The sequence below is a fragment of the Tachypleus tridentatus genome, chromosome 1 (genome assembly GCF_004210375.1).
Source record: "Tachypleus tridentatus isolate NWPU-2018 chromosome 1, ASM421037v1, whole genome shotgun sequence".
Classification (NCBI taxonomy): Eukaryota; Metazoa; Arthropoda; class Merostomata; order Xiphosura; family Limulidae; genus Tachypleus; species Tachypleus tridentatus.
Window position 1 is genome coordinate 134807726 of NC_134825.1, and position 25537 is coordinate 134833262.

Below are 25537 nucleotides of genomic sequence, written 5' to 3' on the forward strand. Positions count from 1 at the left end.
ACACATTTCCCTCCCTTCTTCCCCACTGATATACTGGTGTTTCTAGTTTGTACCTGCCAATTCTCAAAAGTGAGGAATTGTGCTAGAGTAGTAGAGGGAGCTAGTTGTACTAGTATGGATGACACAGTAACATTGAAGGCTAGTCAAATGATCAGCATATTCTGAAGGGGTATAAAAGACTGGTACCTTGTTAGCAAAAATAATTTTAGCAACATTTAGAAAGCAGAACAGAAAGCAAATCATGATAGCATTGGATGAGGTAGGTAAGTACTCATGGAAAATATATTTTCAGCATAAGAAAATGTTAACTTGTGTCCTTCAATATCCACTGTACTTTAGCAATGGCTTCAGGCATAGTGCTCCAGTTAAACCTGCATAGTGTTTTTAATTGAGAATTTGCAACTGGATCTGTGTGATTATTCAATTCTATCACAATTATTGTCCCACAGATACATTAGCATATTCAACCAACAGTGAATTGCTGTTGTGTTCAGTGTAGATTACTGGCACAATTTCAGTTACTGATCTCGGATATGGTGGTAACTATGTGCTCACTTTCAGACTGATAATTAACTGTTTGCTTTCTGAACAGGAAATAATTAATTTCATGGGTGGGCTCTATAACCACATTAAATGGCATTCACAAACTGTCTCCACAGTAAACCAGTTATCACTGCTTATGTACATGAGTGTACTATGATTTTAACTTTCACTCATGCAGTCGATTGGCCCTTGGTCTGGTTTGGCCAGCATCTGATAACTCCCATAAAATATCGTTTCTCTGGTTTCAAAAGCATATCTGGCCCATTAGCTCCACAGTTCAATTATCTCAATAATGCTGATGTCAGAATCAAAGTCAATAATAAATACCTTCATCAATGATGGTTTTGGTCAGAGTGCCTCATGCACAGCTAGATCCATCAGTGATATGTTTATTCTTTTATCAAGCAGGGACTCTGTTTATCACTCTTCTATTGTTATAGGCTCATACTAAGACTTACTAGCTCTGAAAGAACTGAACTGTCCTTTGCACACACCCAAAGTTGGTGACCATGTATGACTTGGGTTTCATTAATTTTTTGGAGTTATAGTGGCATTGTACACCCCTTTTGTTTTCTCCCCTGTACCTGCCATGCCATCATTGGAAATGGATAACCTAGTCCACCATGCTGCTCATCACTGTATGGGTAGTGCACTTGATAGTGACCATTGCTCTAGAGCACTTGGCAACAACTGTCTTACAGTCTCAAAAATTATGCCTTACATAAGTACTTAGTGGAATCTAAAGCTGAACCATTTAGACTTGTTATCAGTTGCTGTACAAGCCTCCCTAGAGACCAACCATTCCTTGCACTTACTTGCCTGAAACACAATAGAAAATGGTCCAATTCTTCTTTTGCTGCACCCTTTGCTGTCAGTGGCATGACTTGTTTTGTTTTTTTCATGGTGTAAGTGATCATGGCCAGAACCTTTCCATTGTAACCTCTTGGCTATCACTTGGCTAAAATGTGCATGATATTATGGGTACAGCATTTTAGGCATGTTAATGAACTCTGATTCTCATTCAAGTAATCAATTACTTGTTCAGGTAGAACAGTGAGTTACCATAAAGAGCTCATATCACTTCTTCTTGGTCCCAGGTTCATTGTGATAAATAGTTGTCCAGGTCCTGAGAAGTTCACTATTGTACCATGACTAACTGTATTAATCATCCAGTGTCCATTGTTTCACCTTCCGTGAGATATCTTTTGTTTGCATTTCTTGTTTCCTTGGATCATTTTCAGATAGCTCCAACCAGAATATGATCTTAGTTGCTCTTGTTGGTGAAGGTCTTAGATTTTTATACATACTGCTCATTTTGGTTTCAGACTTGCAGAATTTCCATATACTACACCATCATGGTGACTTTCACTTAAATGTGCTTAACTTGCACTAAATGAGATCTTTAGAGGGAGTTTGTAAACAATCATTATAGATATGTCTGACATTAGCAGCTTTTCTTTTTTGAGTGGTCAACTGCAATGAGATAAAGTAATCAACAGGCAGTATTATAACCATACCATTTGTGGATATACCAGATATACCTAAACAAAAAAAAAAAAAAAAAAAAAAAGGAAAAGAATAGAGGCAGATAGGATGAAAGTGGCTTAATGATTTTAACAATGTTTTTATAGAAAAGCTGCACATACCAGAATAGCTGACACATTTTAAGTAATAATACATTAAAATAATAGGGTAAAAAAATGCAGATTATATACAATACTCCCCAGTTTCCATAACATCACTGTCTTATATATACAAGATGCGAGCCAGTTCTTTGTGTATGATGTCACTTGTTTACCTTGTCTATTTTCATCAAATTTCCAACCATACCCTTTGAACTATGCATATATTTTCAAAATAGTCATATAATAGTTAGTTGTGCCTTAAATGCTTAAATCCAGTAGATAGCAGATGATGCTAATGCATGGAAGCAATGTAAATTTATTCATTTTGCCAGCCTTGTCCTAAGTTAAAATAAGCTCTCAAAGGATGAAATTTCAGCTATGATGCTGTTATAGTCTGTTAGTATGGTAAAACAATTAAGGTAAACTTGACATGGTTTTATTTGGTTTTTCTGTTGGAAAGAAAATGTCTTTTCTTCCATTTGCAATATTTATGTAGGGCTTTTTATATATCCTTTACAAACATGATAGAATTCTGTTGTATGAATCTGTTGGAAAATATTTGTTGTAGTTCTATTGCTGCTAAAGACTAAATAAGAACATTTCTATTAATGATAAAGAAATTAACTAAGTTATATTAAAAGGCTTTTGGAGCTTCAGTCCATCATTACATTTGGTCATGTTCAATCTAATGATCATGCATCTTGACAATAGCCCTGCCATGTAGTTTCCGTTGCAAAAGACTTGGTACTAAGTTTTTCATGTCCAAAACACACGACTCCTTCCTACATCCTTTCCATGGTAAATAAAGTGTATGATGGCTTCCAGCATTTCTTTTAATGATGATTACATGCAAATCTATAGGCACAGCATACAGTGATTTGACCAGTGTGAATATATATTTGTTCTTCAGCTTCTAGAGATGTATGCAATGGTGGAATGGACTTATGATTAAAGAATGTTGTACGTACTTGATGCATTTACTTTTCCAGATGGAGATTCTTGATTATGTTGCATACTGTAACCTGGGTCACATGAGTAATACATGACATTTATCTCTTCATGTGGGGATTTTCATGTTTTGCAAGATGCACCTTTTGCTTGGGGTATGGCATTTTGTAAGTCTCATTGTGCATGGTCCATAACCTTCTGTTTTTTGATGTTTATCAATGTTTTGAAAATTCTCAATCTGAATATTTCATATGAGCTTTTTAGGTATATGAATTTTTCTGTGGAAGTATCTACAAGAACTAGTATGGAAATATTAATTTTGAATTTTCATTTTCTAACACTGCCCCTCGGTGTGGATTCCTGTATGTGGTGAGGGGACCTCTCAGGGAAGGTTCTGCTTACCTTCTCTGGAATCTAAACATCCAACCCTAACACACCACTTTGGCCTTGAATTCCTGTAGACGGGCAGCCTTTGGGTGGCCCCCTTGGGTCAATTGGCTGGTCCACTTGGGCTAGAGTCAACCAAGTACCAGTGTTGGAAGTTCTCAACGGGTGTTGTGGACATTGTGTCTGATGCTGGTGTTTGGGAAAAGTGCTCACGAAACCCTGGTGTTGCTGTAATGTCCTTGCATGACATTGTAGTGCATCCCCTTGTAGGGCTCCATGGTGGGTGAGATCAGTGGGTACCGAAATTTTCCTTTTTTCCTATGGATCCTCCAACAAAAAATTTAAATCAAATAGTGAAAAAAGTCAACAGGTAAATGACCACGTTTTGAAGACTCTGAGAAGCAATCTTCAACATTTGTAGTAACACCTGTACTCCATTTTCTTATATTACATTGTCTTTCAGAAAAACCTTTAGGGCAAATGTCCCCCTTTTTTATTCAGAAAGGACTAGAGGGACTTGCTGGCTCTCCAAAGTTAGTAAAGAATCTTTGATCTGGAGACATATTAGTTGAAACATCCACATCTCAACACAGTGAACTCCTCTTGAATTCAAAGGCAATTGGGGATGTACCTATTGAGGTTACCCCTCATGCTACCTTGAATTCATCACGAGGAGTTATTGTTGAGAGGGATTTGAAGAATGTCCCCGAGTCAGATTCTCGCTGGTTTCTCCACTCGAGTTTCTGCAGTGAGGTGCATCTCCACTCGCAAAGATGGAGTTACATTGCTGACAAATATCCTTATTTTGACATTTACATCACCACGTGCACCTGCCACAATCAAGCCAGGTTATCTAATTTGCAGGGTACGGCCGTACATTCCAAACCCTCTTCGATGTTTCCAATGTCAGAGGTTCGGCCACTCAAAGACGTCCTGTCATGGTTCCCTGACATGTGCTCGTTGTGGTGACAAGGGCCATGATGCCTATGAGTGTCACATAGACCCACATTGTGTCAACTGCAATGGTTCCCACCCTTTCTACTTTTGTTCTTGCCCAAAATGGTTGGAGGAAAAAGAGGTGCAGCATTTGAAAACGACTCATAACATTAGTTATCCTGAGGCTCAGAAGTTGCTGTCTGCCACTTCATATCAGACATATGCTGCTGCACTTTGTTCCACAACTACAGTGGGAGTGCAGACAGATCTCTGTGTCTCCAAGAGAATCGTTTTCAAAACGTCTTTTGCCCTCCATGGTTAAAAAGGTTGATGAATCAACTTCTCGTTCCTCCCAAACATTCCAACAAACCCCAAGATTTACATCCTTTGGTTTCAAATACAGACATTTTTTCAGATACATCTTTTTCTCCCACCCCAAGATGCAAAACAATCATTTGTTTGCATCCTCAGTCACTGGAATCCCCTTTTAACAACAAAGACCTGCCCAATCGAGCCAGGGCAGGATTCACGTAGGTCGATAGACCTCCTCCAAAGAAGGACAGTAAGGAAAAAAGACAGTCATAAACAGAAGGGTTCTCCAGCCACTTCGCCTACCTGTAATTAAAAATGGCGAACTTGATATAATGGAACTCTTGAGTTTTACGTTCTAATCTGGATGACATCAAAATACTGATTGCTTCCTACCATCCTGTATGTTTTTCCTTGCAAGAAACATTTCTTTCGGCAGTTTTCTCTCTATAGAAATGACAGGCTGTGTGATGGACGAGTACATGGAGGGGTGGCACTGTTGGTTGATCAGCATGTGCCAACCCTGTCTTTGTGACTCAACACACCCTTGGAGGCCGTAGCCATTCGTGTTTCCTTGGGTCATACCATCACTGTTTGTTCTCTCTACCTGTCCCCTGGAGAGAGATATGATCAATCAGACCTTGATGCTCTCGTTGTACAGTTGCTGTCTCCATTTCTAATCTTGGGGGACTTTAATGGGCATCATCCCCTCTGGGAAAGTGCTGTTATTGATAGGAGGGGTCGCTCTGTAGAGCATATGCTCTCTGATCATAAACTTTCTCTTTTCAATACTGGTTCTTCCACTTATTTTCATGCACCTAGTCAGTCCTTCACTGCTATTGATCTCTCGGTTTACTCCCCTTCATTATTTTCCCATTTTTCAGTGAGGGTTGACAATAATCCACTAGGCAGTGATCATTTTCCTATACTTTTGAGAGAGACTGCTCGTGGTCGATGCCACCCTACCCGTGTGCCCTGGTGGAAGCTGGATCAGGCAGACTGGTCCACTTTCACTGCTTTTGCAGAACTTGATCCTGCAATCGTGAATCAGCCATCAACAGACGACTGTGTGGCAGTGGTAACTGATTGTATTATACAAGCAGCTGCTCAGTGTATTCCTAAAACCTCGACACGTTTTCCATGATATCCTCGTCCGTGGTGGAATCCTGCTTGCCACTTGGCACAGAAGGCTCAAAAACTGGCCTGGGATACTTTCCGTAGATATCTTGCACTCTTGAACCTCATCGCTTTTCAATGGGCTGGCCTGTGCACATGCTAGGTGGGTAAGACGTCAAAGCCACAAAGAATCTTGGATTAAGTTCACAACTAGCATATCTTCTACCACCAGTTTCAAGGTCATATGGGACAGGGTTTGAAAGGTCAGTGGGCACTACAATTCTGTCCCCCTTTCGATCTTACTCTCTGATGGTCAAGAGGTAGCTGATGTCAGGTGCATCGCCAATACTCTAGGTGAAAGCTTTTGCCAGGTATCTAGCACTTCTGCTTGTTTCTCCACCTTCTTGGCCATCAAGACTCGAGCAGAGCATTCACCTCTATCCTTTCGAACTGACAGTCTCTTTCACTATAATTGTCCCTTTTCACTGGTGGAACTGAAAATGCCCTTCATCGGTCTGGCTGTACTTCTGTTGGACCTGATGATGTACACTATGACATGCTGTGCTATCTCTCTCCTGCTTCTTGATATTCTTCTAATTGTTTTTAACTGGATCTTGCAGGAGAAGGTTTTTCCTGTTGCCTGGTGCCAGGCTATTATCTTACCTTTCTCTAAACCTGGGAACAATCCCAAGATTCCTTCAAACTACCATCCAATTGCTTTGACGAGCTGTCTCTGTAAGACCTTAGAGAGGATGGTTAATGCTCATCTTGTTTGGTTCCTCGAATCAAAGAACCTCCTCTCGCCCACTCTGTGTGGGTTTCGATGACAACGCTCCACCACTGACAACCTAATTCGACATCAATCAGAGAAGCCTTTCTCAAATGCCAAACATCTTGTTTCAATATTCTTTGACATTGAGAAGGCTTATGACACAACATGGAGGTATGGCATTTTGCGAGACCTCCATACATATGGGTTACGTGACCGTTTACCCATGTTTCTTAAAAATTTTTAATGGACAGGAGATTCCAAGTTCATGTGGGTTCGACACTTTCCCATTCTTTTGTACAGAAACTTGGGGTCCCTCAGGGCTGTGTTTTGAGTGTCACACTTTTCAGCATAAAGACAAATGCCATCACTGAACAACTCCCTCTCACTGTTGCAAACGGGCTGTATGTTGACGACTTTCACATCTCATGTCAGTCGTCGAATATGAGATATATTGAGCGGCAACTACAAACTGCCCTCAATTGTGTACTGAAGTGGACTGTGGCAAATGGCTTTAATTTCTCTTTCTCTAAAACTGTTTGCATGCATCTTTGCTGCCAACGTGGTATTCACCCTCATCCTGAACTTCATATCGGTGTCGATGAGCCAACTGGCCCATTTCTCATTAACTGCTACTTCTATCCAGTTTTTCTGAATACCAGGCCATGTTGGTATTTGCGGGAACGAGCTTGCAGACACGGCAAGCACTGGCACTATCACCACTGTGCCTATTCCATACATGGACTATGGTCTTGTATTCAAGGCTCGGCTCTGTGCCAGCTGGCAGTCCACTTGGAGTGAGCAACGTGACAACAAACTTTTTCAAATAAAACCCTATATTGGGCTTTGGCCATCTAGCTTCTGTAAGGTTTGGAAGGAGGAAGTTGTTCTAACTAGACTATGCATTGGTCAGTTTTTAAACTCATCATTTTCTTTTATCTGGAACTGATGCACCAGTGTGTAGTTTGTGTAACAGGCAAATCACTATCAGCCACATTTTACTTTCTTGCCATCGTTACAATTCTCAACGATGGCAATATTTTAAACATATTTTTTCCCAGGGTCAGTCTGTAACATTGAACAGTGTTATTGGTGATGGTGACACTGCCCACCTTGATAAAGTTTTTAGTTTTTTTAATGGCCATTAATCTTTTTAATCTCATTTAAGTGTTTGATTTATTCATTACACCTTTTTAATTGTGGTTCCCTTTTCAGAATCTCAATCTCTCTAGTTCAATTTGACATTGGAAAATGGCCAGAACATTAAATAACTCGACACCAGGACTGGAAAGGCCAACTTCAGGTGACTAGTGCTGATGTTTGAACTATCCGTTTGAACTACCTCTTAGTCGTCCTGGCGTGTTGTTATTATAATTTTGCTGCATGTCTTTTAACACTTTTATTACTTTACATTTTTGTACTGGCCATAATGACACATAACCCAGAACCAGGACTGGAAAGCCCAACTACAGGTGACTGAAAATGGTGCATGGTTTTGTTTGTCTCATGCATGTTTTTAAGATTGTCATTCAACCATTATATGGATGGCTAGTTTCTTTTAGTTCCATCCTAACTGGACTTCCACAGCCATATTCTTCTCTTCCTTTGGGAGGCAGCTTGTTTTGATTGGTTGCTCATACTGGAAAATTATCATCTCACATCCTGCTTATATTTGTTTTATTTAGGTATATTCTTCAATTCTTATCTTAGCAGGGCCCATCTTCTCCACTTCTTTTGAGAGATATGTAACAATTGGTTTCTGCATATCTACCCTCTCCTTATCTTTCAGCATTGGAGAATCTCTATCTTTTGGGAACTTTGGCTTCTATAGAATCCCTTATCTACTTGGGTTGTGCACACATTTTCATTTGCAGTGGGCTCAATGATCAGTGGAACCTTTCTAGGGGAATCCTTTGTTTTTTCTCATTAAACTTCCTCCTCCTCTTATGTATACTGATTTCACCTAGTAGCTCAGCAGAACTAATCCCACAGAAGATTTGCTCCTTTTACACTTTTATTTAGATATTCCTCTTTGACAATGCTTCCCTCATGGCATTAACACTTGTTTTAACTCCTGGATATTTTGCATCTATGGTCTCCAGAAGAATCAAACCCTTAATATTAGTCTTTTGGAACTCTTAGTAGTTCATCAACTCTTGCATCATTTTCATATATTTGTGCAAGACCATATGGTTGTGATCCATATTGATTACTCAACTATGGTTTCCTACATCAATTGCCAGAGAGAGAATAGACATTCACTCTGTTTCCACATCATCAATCTTCTCTTGTGGCCCACTCCCTAGAACTATAAGTGGTGACTCATCATATTCAGGGTGCCCAGAATCCTGCTGCAGATCGTTTTTTGAGGACTAATAAGGTTTGGTCTGTGGAGTGATACCTTAGTCCTCAGGTTTTCAAGTGGTTTGCTCTTTTCTGCACTCTCCTATTATAGATGTATTTGCCACTTACCACATCATTGGACTTCCACTTTTCTGGCTGCTTGTTCTGTATCCATCAGCTGTAGTGGTAGATGCATTCAATAAGGATTAGATAGACATCTTTCTCAATGCTTGTTCTATTATTTGTTACCTCCTTTGTGTTCTTTCTCTCATACATGACACTTTTTGTTGAGTTGTCTTTGTAGCTCTGCATTGGTAAGTTCGACTGTGATTAACTCTGATTAATCTTCTTCAGTTGTTATTCTTTCTCTTTTTTATCTCAATCCTTCCTGTTCTATCCAGATATATTGTTATTCTTGTCTATTTCCTTGCAAGATGTTCTGGACTTACTTCATGTGTATTCTTCTTTCTTTCTCTTTCATTTCATTCTTCCTCCTCCTTTGTCTATCAATGAAAATGACTTATTTTCACATTTTTTCACTGCACCATTATTTTCTTCCTTCTCATTCATCATTGACAAAGGTTTAGTGGCATCAGCCATCACTGGTTACAATGTTCCATCTAATATTTTCCACTTTTCCTGCTACCCTTGTTTTTCCTCCCCTATCTTCATTATGTTTTTATATTTTCTTTGGCTTCCTGCTCCTTGTACCATCTCTGAACTTAATATCTATTTCTTCCTCCTTTTTGCTGTGTTTTTTAACATTCTGATACATGCCATTGCCCCTTGCTCCATTCCTTTTCACTGCTCTTATATTCTCTATTCTTATTGCATATTTCTCCTTAAACCATTGAGAGCACATGAAGGGGAAAACATTTCCATTTTTATATCTATTCCATCTATTTCTCACACTAATCCTGAATGGCTCACTATCCTATCTGTATAGTCCATTGTTATTTGTTCTGCACCACTCTTGTTTTTTGTAGTTCCTGTTTCTTCATTCCTTGGAATCCTTCATCCACTCACAATATTTCTCCTGATTCTCTTACTAGATGTCTTTGCCAATTAATCCATATAGCTTATTTTTTAGTGGATGGAACTAATTGTCAATGCTTCCAGGTGACCTCTCATCATATCTAGCACCTTTCTTCCTGGCTGCTCACTTATGTTATCTGCTGGAGGAGATTGTTTAGCATGCAGATGAACCATCACAGTTTCACACCATGTTATCTTTGTCATCTGACCAGTTCTTCTTTCTTAGGTTATAGGCTGCCTCCATTTCTCATTCAGTGTACATCTTGCTGGTTCTTATAATGTAAGTTCTTTTCCTTTTTTCCTTTTACCTTTTCATGGCTGTTGTACCTTCTTAGATCCTACTCAGTGGCACGTGGTGTGTGCTAGAGTGTACTCATCTAAAATGTATAGTGTAGGGTGTTCAGTGCTTAATATAGCACTAATTTATGAGATGGAGTGTTCCTCTAGAATCACTAAAAGTATTCTTGTGGTGCACAATACCCAATCCAGGCAGTACCCCATTCATAGACTATCACAAGTAAATCAAGCAATGGATAGCTACTAATTCTCTAAGCACAGTTAAATAAACTGATACTGGATCAGTTGCATTCATTATAGAGTAGGGCAGAAGTTTTCTATTGATGTAGTACAGTTCACCCTTCTGGATTGATTTTTCCATTCTACCACTGCCCAAATGTCAAGTTCTCCTATGGTCTAATGTTGGATTGGTGCAACAGGGTAGGTGCCTCTTTATTCAGTGTTACTGGGATTGAGGTGAAGGTGGTAGGGATCTTCTTTCTACTGTAGACTTGACAAAAATACCATATGATGCCTTGTTTTGGACTGGAGTTAATAATCCACCACATGTGATCTTGTGCACCCTAGCCATGCTACACAAATTAGTATGTCTATAATAATCATTTGGATTCTAGGACTGTTCTTGTTTACCTCCTGACCTAGTGATGTCTTTTTTTTTCCTTTTTTTTATGGGCAAAGAATTGACCCTGATATAGGTGAGATGCAGTCTCCCACATTTCCATAGTCTAAGTGTTGAACTCCATGGGTTCTCATCAGGGACATCTCAAAGGGGGTTTGTGTAAGTAACTTTGCACTCATCCCTCCAGCACATTAATGTGAGATTCTAGTTATATGTAAGTGATGGTTACATATATTGGAAGTTACATTTTCCAGTACAGAAAATGTATTTCTGATAGATACTTTCTTTAGCCCACACTTCCTACCTGCACAAAAATAGTATATACAACAAATGATTTTAAGTAATAGTCTTAAGGCTTATGGTAAACAAAAAAATTTGCATATAGAGTATAGAACCGAACTGAGAAAACCAAAATTGCTATTATATGAATACAGATGCATTAAATGTGACAAATATAAATTTAATAACAAGTTAAAAGATTTTCTTGGCTAAAGGTGAAAAAGAAAAGAAATCTTTAATATATATATTATGCATTTGGCTTGCTGGAACTAATTCATAGACTGTCACAAGTAAATCAAGCAATGGATAGCTACTAATTCTCAAAGCACAGTTAAATAAACTGATACTGTGATGGTATCACAGTACTGAAAATTTTCTTGTACTGAAAATTTTGTCAGTAATGAATTTGACAAAATGTTATAACATTATTCACATGCTTAAATTAATTTAAGTTACTATATGGTGAAGTAAAATGGACACAAAACCATGGAAACTTAATAGCAGTTTGATATAATAAAGAAGCTAGGTAAATATTAAGAGAAAAATTACCAGGGTAGATTTTGTACTTTCATTATTAGTAATTTGAAGACTGGAATTGAAACAAAAGTAGTGCATTTACCATCAAATGGAAACCTATTCAATCCCAATTCTGTTTTTTATTGATAACAACATAATTAGATGTTATTGAAAAATACTGTAAGCAAGCTTATTGACCCTGTCATATCCCATTTTTATATACTTTGTGAATTGGTGAATGTTGAAGGCTAGTGAAGTTAAGGTAGTTTCTGAGGCTGAGTACCATATATATACTTTGTGAATTGAATGTTGAAGGCTAGTGAAGTTAAGGTAGTTTCTGAGGCTGAGTACCAAACAGCTGGAATTTGGTTTAAAATATCCAGAAAGGGAAAGGTGTGGTTCTCAAACCTTGGGGATACGAGTGCACCAGCTATGCTCTTTCTGTCTACTTAATTTGTGAAAGCTCACTTGTATTCTTAGATCAACTCATTTAAAAAAAAAAAAAAGTAACTTTTCCTAATTATATGAAAATCTTCTTGATAATTTATTTTTCAGTATTTTTCTTTATTATTACTATTGGTTTGCAACAAACTACTTATTTGAGACAAATGCTTTCTTTAATCCTTAAAAAAACAAAACAGATTCTCTTTCAAATTTTACCTGTAGAAAATACAAAAAAGAATTTTAAACATGTATATGAATGGAACACAGATGGAGATAATAGTTATATTTCTTATTCTATTAAAATCAGAAAATATTTATTCTTCATATACCAACTACCTCAACAACTGGGATAAAGATACTATGATAGGGAGTTATTGATACTTTCTTTTATGGGGAAACAAGTCTTTCACTGTCTGTAATGTATGAGAACATATTAAGGGTTTTATGTAGTTTTTAAAGTAATTAAATTGTGTGCATAATATAATATCTTATGGATTTCAGCCACACAATCCATTATATTAAATTTGAACACCAAAAAGAAGTGCCACAAAAAAAGGAAGAGAAAATGGGAATGACACAAATAGACAATGAAAAGGAAAGATCAAAAAGTAAGAAAGGGAGGAGTGCAGATGAGATAAAAGAAAACAAGAAAAACGAAATAGCAGAAGAAGAAGAAGAATATAAAGAAAAAATTGTAAAAGAGTGGTGCACTAGCAATGTCCTGAGTGCAATACTGGGAAGACAAACATGCTATAGAAATTCATTGGTAGAAGTAGGAAGTTCATCTCCTTTTAGCTCCATTATCACCTCAAGCATATGGAGTTTCATCAGTAAGTCTTATGACAAGTAAGTGTGGAGCTTTTAGCTCAGTCCTACACAAATGTGTGTTTGCACATGCATGCATCCTCATACACATGCAAAATCTCTTTTTGCACAGTTTTAACTCTTTCCATGGAGGTTTAGTCAATGTGTGTCTGACAATATAACCACCAGAGTTTTCATATTATAATATTTGAAACTTTTTGAGTACTTTAATTAAATTGGACAGTCTTTCAGTAAACATTACAAGTTTTTTGTACACAAAAAAATCAATTTTTTTAAATTAAAGATTTTTACTAAAGTTTTTTCCATGAATACATGGTGTCAGTGTTAACTGCTCCAAATGGTGTTTTTTGTATTAAGGTTAAAAATACCTTCTTTCCTCTGAAAATATTCAACTTTCTTTGGTATATTCTTTAAAACCTCCTAAAACTTTATACCTAATTGTATAGACTCAGTTGATGTGATTGACCATGTAACCACCATAAAAACAAAACAAAAAAAACTTTCTCTCTAGAGTGATTGCAGATTGTAACAATTGCTTATTCTAAATATGTTGAAGCTTTTAACATTTAATATCCATTTATGCTTGCTTTTATTATTTTATTACTCTTTGAACCATGGCTAATTAAATGATCCTGCACAAGCTATAAAACACTTAGCAAATGCTTAGCTCATGTTACTTTATTGAATTATGTAATGAATGAGCTGCATATGAACATACCTCCTGAAGTTTTATTACCATATCTAATACATTTCTAATTTAATCTACTTTTTTTATTCAAATGGCATTAGTACACTAAGTAACTTTTATTTACTTGCATAATGCACCTGAGAACAAAGAATAGTAAAATTCATGTAAAAAACAAACATTGTCCTAGAACTACATTTAACTTTTTTTAGCTATAGCATAAGAAACTTGGAATAGTTCCCAAAATGTGTTGATCTGAACACTGTGAGAGAAACTTTTAAATTAAAGACAAAATAGATCATACTCTATTCTGAAAGCAGTGTGATATAATACATCATTTGATAGATTAGAACATTGCTTTTCTGTTGGTTATAAATAATACAGTATAAAATGTTAGATAGCTATTGGCAATTTGTGAGGATGTGACAGGGCAAGTAGGTATACTCCAAAAATAAGTCGGTCCATACTTGTTAAAAAAAACAAAAAAAAAAAAAACAACAACAACAACAAAATGTAAAAAAAAACAACATGAATTTGTAATAACGATATTGCAAATGTCTTTCATTTTGTAGTCTGTAGAACCATTACATTTTATTGGAAATTAATTCTGATTTTAATTTTGGAAAGAATGGGCATACAAATGCTGGACTGACAATAATATCAATTTGAAATGAAGGATTTATTGAAGTAGATAACACTTCAGTTACTTCTTAGGTAACAGTTAGAACTGAACATGTATATGTGAAAGATGTATCATTGTGTTTATATATACTTTTATAACTATTTTGCAGTGAATTAGATGAGTATAATGTTATCTATACTCATCATCCTTCAAACAAGGGGATTTTCTCTTCCATTATAAAACTGTTTGCAACAGGTAATCATTTTTCTTGCTTATATTTTAATTTTATTGTAAGAACAGTTTGGCTTATAAATGAAATGGATAGGTAAATGTTTCAATCTCTTCACTAACTTTCTTAGGAAAGACTCTGGAATAATTGAATTTATATTGATTTTTACTTTATTTAAAAAGTAAACAAGAATATAACACTGCTCAATTTTTACCTTAACTTAAAAAGTATCTTTCAGGTTTTTTTAGTAAATAAGAGCATTAAACTTGTTACCTCCATCACTGAAGTCATACAGAGGTAATTTATTTCAGCTTTGTGTTTGTCAAGAAGACTTCTCAAAAATGGCTGAATAGATTTCAACAAAAGTTGTTATACATTTAGATTATGGTCCAAGCTAGAACTGATTAGTTTTTGCAGGGTCAAAGTCACAAAAAGGGCACATAAAATATTTGTATTTGTTAACATGAGGACAAATTCCCCACACTACCTTTGCTCTATAACTCAGAAATGATCAGATTTCTTTGAAATGTGATGAACATATCTAGAATATTATTTTTCATTATCCTGCTAAAATCGGTCCATTTTCATTAATAACAACAAACACTTGGATAACTTTTTATGGCTTTTTGAGAACCAGATATGATCAACACTATGTGGCAGAGGTATGAATTTTATTTTTTCCTTCTACTCTTGTTTAAAAAATTTGGTAATATAACATAAAATAGGTTTACACTGCATTAAAATTCTTAAAAGTGAACTGTTGGTTCTGTTCTGAGAATTGTTTTCAGGATCTTTGAATATTATTTGCATAATCTCTAAAACCTTTTTAAATACATTTGAAATGTTGTTTTTGGTAAATCTTATACCCTAATTATATGGGATCTGTTACTTAACCAACCCCACTGGTGAGCAAATTAAAAATGAATTTGACAAAATAAAACAATACTTTATCAACATCAATAAGTTTCCTCCACAAACCGTAGAAAACATTATACACACACCTAGACAAAAAGCAAAATCAACAAACAAAAGTAAATATATTTCACGAATCAAAAAAATCACGAAATCATGTACTGCTGCATACCATATATTCCTGACATCAGCAGAAAAATAACCAACATTTGGCAAAAACTAGTAACAAAATATGACATTCCAGTTAATACCAAATTTATTCAAAAACCAGGCATACAACTGAGGTCTATACTATGTAAAAACTACACTGACACGCACCACACCAACATTATTTATAAAATACAATGTAATAACTGCCACGACTTTTATATTGGAGAAACAAGTAGAAAAATGGAAATCAGATTCAAAGAACATAAAGTCACCTTCACACATTTTCGAACACTGCAAGTCAAATAAACACAACATAACCATAGAAAACACCCAGATACTAAATAAAGAAACAAACATAAACAAACGCAAAATTAAAGAAGCCTTACTTATGCAACAACTTAAACCCCAAATAAACCAATATGAGGGAATGCCTTTATACTTATATTGATAATAAAATAAATAAAATTATATATTCAAACATCTAACACTGCCCTCTACATTCCAACACTCAGTTGCACAACCCCTTTCAAACATGTGGTCAGCTTCTGGTCAGTTACCTCTTCCTTTCTTTGTGAACCTGATGATAACCGAAGAAGGTCAAAATGTTGTTCGCTTCTCTATGTAAAAAAATGTTCTCAACCGAGATGATCCGTTTTACATATGTTTTCTTCTACAAGTGAGTTTTCTTGACATCACCGATTAAGGACTTACATGTTTGTAATGTCAAAATACTAATTTTAAACAGCATTCCATTCAACATACCACATTACTCAATGAAATCTACATTTGAATGTGTTCTTTTAATATTTAATTTTAAGTTAAGACTTCAACTCATATATAATATTAAGGTGTGAATTACAATCCAGTTTGATTCCAAACATATTGACATAAATTTATAAAATAGTAGTTCAATAAAATTTTGAATGCAAGTCAACAAATGTGATGACATGATCTTTGAACCCTGACCCATTGTTAGAGGGTTAATACCTGAAACACATTTATTGGAATGAATTTCATTATTTCTTAGTTTATAAATATTATTCTTTATTTCTGATAATTCTCATTAAAACTGTTAATAGGCAAAAACAAAGCATATAATATCTGAAGTTTATTTGTGAAGTTGTCTACAAGTTTACAGTTTATTTAAGTGTTTTGCAAACTTTTCAATTAAATCATCAATTAGGTCTCTTGCAAGTTTTGGTTCAATTACTATTGTTTCCAAATTTGTTAAGTACTCTTCACACATAATTGACTTAATGCAGTTTTTAATAGGAGTCAGAGTGCTGAATGACTTCTCTACTTCAGCTACAGTCACTGAAAGAGTGCAAAAGATATGCAGAATTACTAAGAAATTTTGAAATAAGCTTACCTTTAAGTTTATGAATCTTATTTATGAAATCCAATGGATCCAAGATGGTGTCTCCAAAGTTACCCAAATGAATTAATTTTAAATATTTCATTTCTTCACGCAAATCTGTTGACTTCAGTATGGTATTCTTCAATCTAGTTTTCACTCGTATTTCTGCATTTCTTAAAACTTGTGATTTTTTAAAGCTGGAAATTAGGTTGTCAAGAATTACATAAAAAAAATGTTTGTCTTGAATGGGTCTTCTGGATCTTGAATTTTCACTTCATCCAGGGTTTCATCATGAAACACTTTCCTCTTCTTAGTACATATTTCTGGATATCTTGGCTCCGTAATCATTTCATTGGCAACAGCTTTAGCTTCAAAAAGTGTGGTATTTTTTCTTGAATAAAGCTTCATTTAGCTAACAATCATTCAAAGTTCTTGATTTCAGTATCAGTGGTAGTATTTCAAGCTTGTAGCAGTTTGCTTCTGTAGTCAATTGCTATCAACATATTTAACCAGATTGAAGCCATGTGATAATGTGCTCGATGTGATATATTTTAAAACTCCCCTGTCTCTACAGACAGTTTAACTTATTCAAAGATTCAACAGCAATGGCAGTCTTAGTTAAATGAACTGCAATTAATTATTGAGAAGCCACCCATGTACTCCAATGTGCATCAGACATTGAACGTAGAGAAATTTCAACATTCATTTGGAATTTCTTATTGCTGGGGGATTACAGTAAAACAGATCATGGAGTTGATGTATTATCCAAAACAAATTGTTGATGCTTCAGGGCAATACTTAGCAGCATGCTCTACACACAAGACTGTGACATGTGCATGGAGATATTTTCTAAAGGATTACACTAACAAAAAAGTGCTTGTGCACCATCAGATTTCCTTCTTGTGTTGCTTTCATCATTATAGCCTTGGCCATGGCATTCAGTAATAGAAATTGTTTCTTAAGGGTTGAGCAAATCAAGGTTGTAATTGCAACTCCTATTTTTTGGCTGCAGTCAATGAATTTTAAAAATCATTCTTGTATTTTATATAACCTTTTTTTTTTTTTTCATTTGAGGTTAACATCACGAAGGATAAATGTTGTTTGTTTGACATTACTTGGAATCTGTGATTGTATTTATAATAATTCACATTCTTTGTTCTAAGACAAGCACAGCAAGAAATAAATTCATTCTTCATGTCACCAGACAGATAATGCACTTGGAAGTATTTACCAGTTTTTTGAGATTCTCTGTCCATGCAAATATATTTTTCAAAAAATGTATAATAGTGGCTTGAAAGCTTATTTGGTTCTCTGATTATCTTAGGCTCTCCCCAGAATGCTATTCTTTTCACAAAGAAATAATGGTACATTGAGCAACTATTATAGTGTTTGAATTTGTTTCTTCAGCATGTGAAAGAAAGTACTACTGCATCTAAGGTCTTCTATTTCAAATAAAACTCGTTTTGAAGATTGCTAGACTGGTCTTCTGAGATTCTGTTGTAGAATATTTTTTTTTTCCATTTCAACTAGTGTGAATATCCTGATTTAGAAGAAAAAATATGAACAAACTGATTTGGGCTGAGAATTAAAATTCTGGCAAAGAAAACAAAATAATGCCTGTTGGCTTTCACTCCAAACTATCCAGTCACAAAGTGCAGATTCATTGTTTGGAATCTTGTACTGAAGCAGGAACGTAGGAAAAGAGTAAGAAGCAGCATCTGCTAAAGACTGTTCTGGGTACTTCAGTAGACCACATATCACTGCTTCTGTTTCCTGAGCTGTGGTATTTAAAGTCTTTAAAGTTTTAACATCAAATGAATTTAATGCAGGTGCTGAAAGTCCATGTTACTAGTTTCAGTTGTGCAAATACTAAGACTACTGGCTGAAGGTTTGTCTGCGTCATCGTTTGCAACAGCAGCTTTTCATCCACCACTGGAAAAAAAAATGGATAAGTACACAATTTTCTTCAAGGAAAGGTAGATGCTTGGAAATACACACTTGTATTTAATTTAGCCTTTTGTAATTATAATTAAAAATTAAAGAATGAAGTGTTAAATAATCAGATTAATCTGTCCTTACACTCAGTAGTGTATCTTTTCTCTTCTACTTCAAGAGAAGAATCCTTGAAAGAAGTTATTCCTCTATTAACGATTGAGAATCAGATAATTAGCTTTTGTTGTGTCTCTCATCACCACATTCTGATGACAAAACAAAACCTGGGCTGAATAAACTTGTCTGACCTGTTTTTGCTTTTTCATCTTTTTATCTTCTATGCTCCAAATGTATATTTTTACTTCATAATGCTAATACTTAAAACAATGAAGAATTGAACCACTGCAAACAAGAGGTGTCTGAAAAAATGAAATAATATTAACATAAAATTATTTTAAAATCAAAATAAAATGTCTCAACATGTAACCTAAGGTAAGGAAGATGTATTGATTTAGCTAATAGAAATAGTCAAACAAACATAAGAATGTATTGAATAGGAAAGAGCCACTTAAAAAAAAAAAAAAAAGAAAATAAGTAGATAAGTTGGATAAATACAATAAAGACAGTACTACAAAGTTATACAAGAACTTGTAAAGTTTTTTTGTTTTGTGGTCTGCTTTTAAAGTTTCATTATAAAGATTGCTTTGCATTTTTAGCTTTGTGTGTGTGTGCGTGTGTGTGTGACTGACTGACTTAACTCTACATACATAGCTTGCTTTTATCCAAAGTTCCTATTAAATACATGAATCGGTTATTTTATGTCTCTTGTCCTTTTCCTTTTTACGTTCCCCATGTATAATAAGTATAACTTTGTCTACATCTTTCTGATAAATGGTTTCTTAGTCAACAATGTAGTAATTATCTGTTTTGTAATCAGAATATCAAATTTGTTAACATGTAATGAGATTTTAAAATACTGTTGCTGTAAAGACACTTTAAAATTTTACTTGTTTCTTTTTGCTGCTATTTTGTGATAAATTGTTTATGATTAATATCTGACTTATTTTTTGTGATTAATTGTTACTCAAAAAAAAAACCTGTTTTAGTTACATTAATGTATCGCTTTCTGTGTAATAAATGTGTGCATCCTAATAACTTGTTTATCTAGTTTTGATCAAATATGAGTGAGATTATGCAAAGTCTTGATTAATGTGGATTGCCTTGTTTTGCTGAAGATGGATAATGTGGATCCATTTTTTGATAGCTTGTACATCCAGAAATGGTAATGTGCAATCAAATATTTATTCTGATTATTGTGACTATTAAGATAGTATTGAAAGATTGGATTTGTATGTGACAATTTAACAAATGTCATTATTAGAAGTTAGGAAAAGTTACTCTTTGAAAAATAAAACAATATCAATATCTTCTAGCAAATAGAAAGTTAGTAGCTTGAATACATCATTACTAGCAATTAATACATCTTTAATTATGCTAATACTTTATTTTTTTTACATATGATGATGTATCAGCATTTAATGATGAGCTGACAAATTTGTGAAGAAAAAATGGAACTGAGAAGGATTTTGGTTTATGGATTATATAATGTGTATACAAGTGTACCTACAAGTAAATAGTTCTAGTATTATCAGTTGCCTTAAGTGTCTATAGGCAATTAAATTAACACTATAAAATAATAACGAAATTAATATAAAACAAACATTACCACAGAACTAAAATTAAACAATTATTTTCCATTATCAGTTTAAATTATTTAAAGGTTATTAGTGATTCAAGGCGACTAACTTTAAAAAACGTTTTTGTTTAGTATATCAGGATGGAAAGATTAACTTCATATAGCTGGTCTTTTCTCAGCTTGTCTGGACTATACTTGAACAACTCTTTAAGAGAAATGAAGGTGTTGAGAGTTTAAAAACTATTTACATAGTTATTAGTTCTTTTTAACAGAAGCTTGAGATTTTACCTTGAGCTGGTGTACAGGGTACATCACTCCTTAAGTGTACAAAGATTGGATTGGAAGAAGAAGCAGAGAAACCTGAACATTAAATGGTCAACTGTTCTGATGGCAAGACAGCAGGATGGGTGACACATTCGAGGCACGCCTTTGATAGAAAAGACTAGTGGTCACTTACCTTGAGAGTGATTGGGGCTTTTCCCAAATGTTATATCAGAGATATTCATAATCCTTAGACATAGAAATGGTGATGGAAATAGAGTAAGTTGGACCCCCTGCAACAGGAACCTCTCATTCAATATGCTGGGGAAAAAAGTCTTGTATTATGAAAAGTACATTGTAGGTGTACAGAAAGAAATATCTTAGACAGACAAGGTAAAAAACCAAGTTTTCAGCATGGTGAATGTGAATGCATTAGTTGTGCAAAAAGTTTTGGAAAGTCTGTTGAAAGATGCTTTGTAAGGTCATTTATCAAAGTTTAGAGTTTTAATGTATAACCAACATCATTTCACTAAGAGAAAATGTTGCCTTAGAATTTTTAGTACATTCTTTGAAAAGGTTACTGCTTATGTAGATTCAGTGTATCTGGATGTTCAGAAAGCATTTGACAAGGTGTCACGTAAAAGACTTGTTAAAAAAAATTCCCTATGTATGGGATGAGTAAGCAAATTGGACAAAAGAGTGGCTGGATGGAAGTAAGCAGAAGGTTGTTACACATGAAGTTTGGTAATTTTGGGCTAATGTCACAAGTGGGATACCTCATGGCTCAGTCTGAGAACCTTTGAGCTGTGTCACTGATGCAAATAAAAAAAAAAAAAAGAGCAAAGAATGATCAATACTTTTGCAGATGATGTTAAAGTCTTGGATGTTGCTAGCTGTGAAGAGGATTTTGCTGATTTACAAAAGGACTTTGATAATTTAGTGAGTTGGGCAAATAAATAGTAAATGAATTTTATTTATAATAAATACAAGGTATTACATGTGGGTTATCATAATTTGAATTATAATTTGAATGGGAATAGCCTTAACAGTGTCATGAAAAAAAGTGATCTTGGTGTAATAGGTTATTGGTCTCTAAAGCCATCGAAGCAGTGTGCTGTGCTAGTGGTAGTGCATATAGGATTTTAAGTTATTTACATAAATATTGAATATTAATGTAAAGAGGTTATAAGTTCTTTGTAAAAATCACTGGTTAGGCCACATTTTAAATATTGTGTTTAGTATTGGGCTCTTTGTCTTAGGAAGGACATCACATTGTTGAAAAGGGTTTATAGAAGGGTCACTAAAATGGTGGAGAGGTTGGGTTGATATATGAGTAGAGACTGAAATCTCAAAATTTCTCATGAAAAAAATAGTTATGGGGGATGTGATTGAGGTGTTTGAGATTGTAAAGTAAATTGATAGTGTTAATGCATCATTTAATTTTGTTTTTATATTTAACAGCATGAATACTAGAATTAGGGGACACGAGTATAAATTTTGACAGGGTTTCAATCATCTTCAGCTAAGACAATTTTATTTCTCTAATAGGGTTGTTTGCCTTTGGAATGGGTTGCCTTCAGATGTTGTAGATGTAATAGATTTAAATGTGTTAAAAAAAAAAAAGAGCCAGCCCTCATCATTCATATACTTAAAGCTTTTTTTTTTTTTTTAACATTAATGTAATTTAGAGTGTGAACAGCTGAAATGGACCAATAGGTCCCATGATGTTCCAAAGCAGTATGTTAAGTCAGTAATACTGGATTAGGATTTGTAAAGTAATTACATGCATTTAATTTAACTTGTGAACTCTACAACACACAATCTTCCCCATCTTACCTTTTATAGCATATTTACTGCCTTTTGGAACTTAAAACTATGTTTATTAAATATATCAAACATTGACAAATAACTTAATGCTTGATATTACTGCAAGGATAGTGTAAGAAAATCTGAAACAAAATAATAATAAAACATTAAACTAGGGAAACAGCTATAACAAAGATAACAGATGGTATCACTAGCATGTTAATTAAGTTTTTTTTCATATTTCATCACAAAGAAGATTGATATATTTTACTAACTGACTTTTTTACATAACTAGCCAACACAGATTGCTTCTTATTTTTCTAAAATGTGTTTGTATATTTGGTTAAAAGAAATAAGATGGAATTGCTTTTTTTTTATGAACATTTGTAGATTCTCTGTACAGAAGAGAAATGAATTTGAAGTTAGAAGCAGATTTTAAGAAGAGAGAAGGTACTCTTCAAATATCTGCTCCACAGTGGCCTTGGTGGAAGTTTTATGTTACTACATATTCACTTCAGAAAAACCTAACATCTCAATGTTACTCCCTAGTTTTATTTGAGTTTACTGAAGGAAAAAAGTACAAAATTTCATACAGTGTAAGTGAAAACTAGATTCTTGGCTTCTCTGCTTGTGGTATTTTTATATTTAAGTGTTAATGAACAACTTTATTAAAAGAGAGAACAACAACTTTAATAGTTAGAATAAGGAGTACTTCCTTTTGAAATATTTCATTTGATTTATTTCTTTTCAATAAAATCATATTAGGTGTTTACGTATTGCCCTACATCATTAATTATTTTTGTAAAAAAAGAATTTTTAAAGGAAACTACACTGTTTAATTGGTGTTTGTTAAGTCTGTGTGCTTTGATCTTAGGAGTAAAGTATTTTAAGCAATGTGGTAACAAAATAACCCGAAAAGTTAATACTACTGTAATTAATTGTTAAAGTGCTTTGGCTTTTTCGTTTGCATCATTTCTTCACTGCTTGTTTAACTTCTTAGAATGTACACTTATGAACTATGTATTTTGCATCATGTATATTGGATACATTTAAGAAATTATGATTGAAAATAATACAGTTGATGAATGTTAAAACTGCAGTTATTACAGTATAAATCTATACTGTTAATATATGTAAATGAAGAAAAGTATGAAATTTCAAGTAACTGATTGTAGGATTGACTTGCTTATGTGTAATAATTAATTCTTACTGTTAGGTGTTTGTTTGAAACTTTGTTCTTTTCAGAAAATTTAGCTTTATATGTTCTTTTCTAATGCAGTTGGAGAGATTATTACAGTATTTCATAGGGCTTGAAATAGGCCTTCAGACTAGTATCTTAGAACATACAAATTCCTAAATAATTTTATATTTTCTGAAACAAATAATCACCTCCTCAGACAGAGAGCTTCTTTTGTCTTAAGTTTGCATGTTATACTAAAGAGATTCGTGAACCCTCATCCTTGTTGAAACTTCTATATAACTTGACTTTTTGAGTTCTAAAGATAGAGGGGGCAAACATATAAAGCACAAAGCCCAGTCTAAACAAGCTCCAACCTCACTATGTACATTGGCTGTCTGACAGTTTTTGTGCAAGTTCTTGGATGGCCATGTATCTATTTCACCTGTCTTTGCAAAATACTTTTACTTTTCCGCTTCTCTTGTTCTCCTGTATGGGTAAAAAGTGTACCTTGGATGAGATACAATCTCCTGCAGGTGTGTTCCTGTGGAGTCCCTGCCATAGGATGTCGCATTCTATGGTTGCTCTTCGGGTTTTTTTAAACCTATTTTAGCCCCAAGGAGGATGTACCAAGCAAACCCTTAAGAATGTTTTTGTATTTTACTTAAAAATGTGTTGAGAGGGATCCATGCTGTTTAACTTATTTTTATTCATTGAAAACTTGGAAACTACTACAATGGAATTGTATGTATCCATTACTGAAAATAAAATTTTCACTTTAAAGTCATGGAAATCATCTTATTATGCTTTCTTACTTTATCCTCTACATTATTACACAAGTGAATGGTATTTTTCAAAAAAAATTGCTTTCTATGCATATCACTTTTTTGCATATCCAATGGATTCTTCCATGATACACTGCACATCTTGTCAACGTTTGTTTTTCAGGGCCTGGCATGGCCAGGTAGTTAGAGTGCTCAACTCCATGTCCCACCAAACATATGTTCTCAGTTATGGTGGTGTTGTAATGTGATGGTCAATCAAACTTCATTAGTACAAGAGAAGGCCAACAGTTGGAGGAGGGTGGTGATGACTAGCTGCCTTCTGTCTAGTCTTTTACTGCTATATTGGGCATGGCTAGGGCAGATAGCCCTCATGCAGCCTCAGTTAGCCTGGTTGTAGGTGCATTAGGCCAGGAATAAAACAACAAATACTTCTGTGTATATTCCCATCTGTCTCCTCTCAGGGTGATTTCAATCATCCACACCACTCTGTGTCAAGTCTTTCTGATTGATTATTAGTGATTGGCTCAACTGTGGATTCTACAACTGCTCCAACTCTAGTTTGCTCCCTCATTACCTCTTCTTCGTACTCCATCCATTCTGTTAACCAGTTCTTCCTTCCCCCACCATCTTCTTACCTGGTTTTTATCCAATTAGTTCTTGTTGTCTTTTCATGAGATTAGGCACCTTATCTTTCCACTAGTGTTTCATCTCCATTGTCTATTGGAGGAAATTCTTCAATGTGATATGCAGACCACATCACATACATTCATCTCTCACTATCTGTATTGGATAAATGTTTCTTCTTTGTTAAGTTATCTTCCAATTGTTGCAATTGAGGCATATTGTGCACATCCAGCTGTATTAAACAGCACATACCCACACTGTAAGACTGGGACGGGCCTGGCGTGGTCAGGTGGTTAAGGCACTCAATTTG

General features: G+C 34.7%; 1 protein-coding gene across 5 annotated transcripts in view; it reads left to right on the plus strand.

Moving 5' to 3' along the window:
* LOC143224833 (uncharacterized) overlaps window positions 1–25537 on the plus strand; it is a 146749-nt gene that overhangs the window by 76023 nt on the left and 45189 nt on the right. For all 5 annotated transcript variants that reach the window (XM_076453191.1, XM_076453205.1, XM_076453214.1 and 2 more), the window contains exons 17-19: window positions 12668–13012; window positions 14468–14553; window positions 23032–23237. In XM_076453191.1, the coding sequence (XP_076309306.1) occupies window positions 12668–13012; window positions 14468–14553; window positions 23032–23237 (637 nt within the window). The remainder of the gene's footprint in view (window positions 1–12667; window positions 13013–14467; window positions 14554–23031; window positions 23238–25537) is intronic.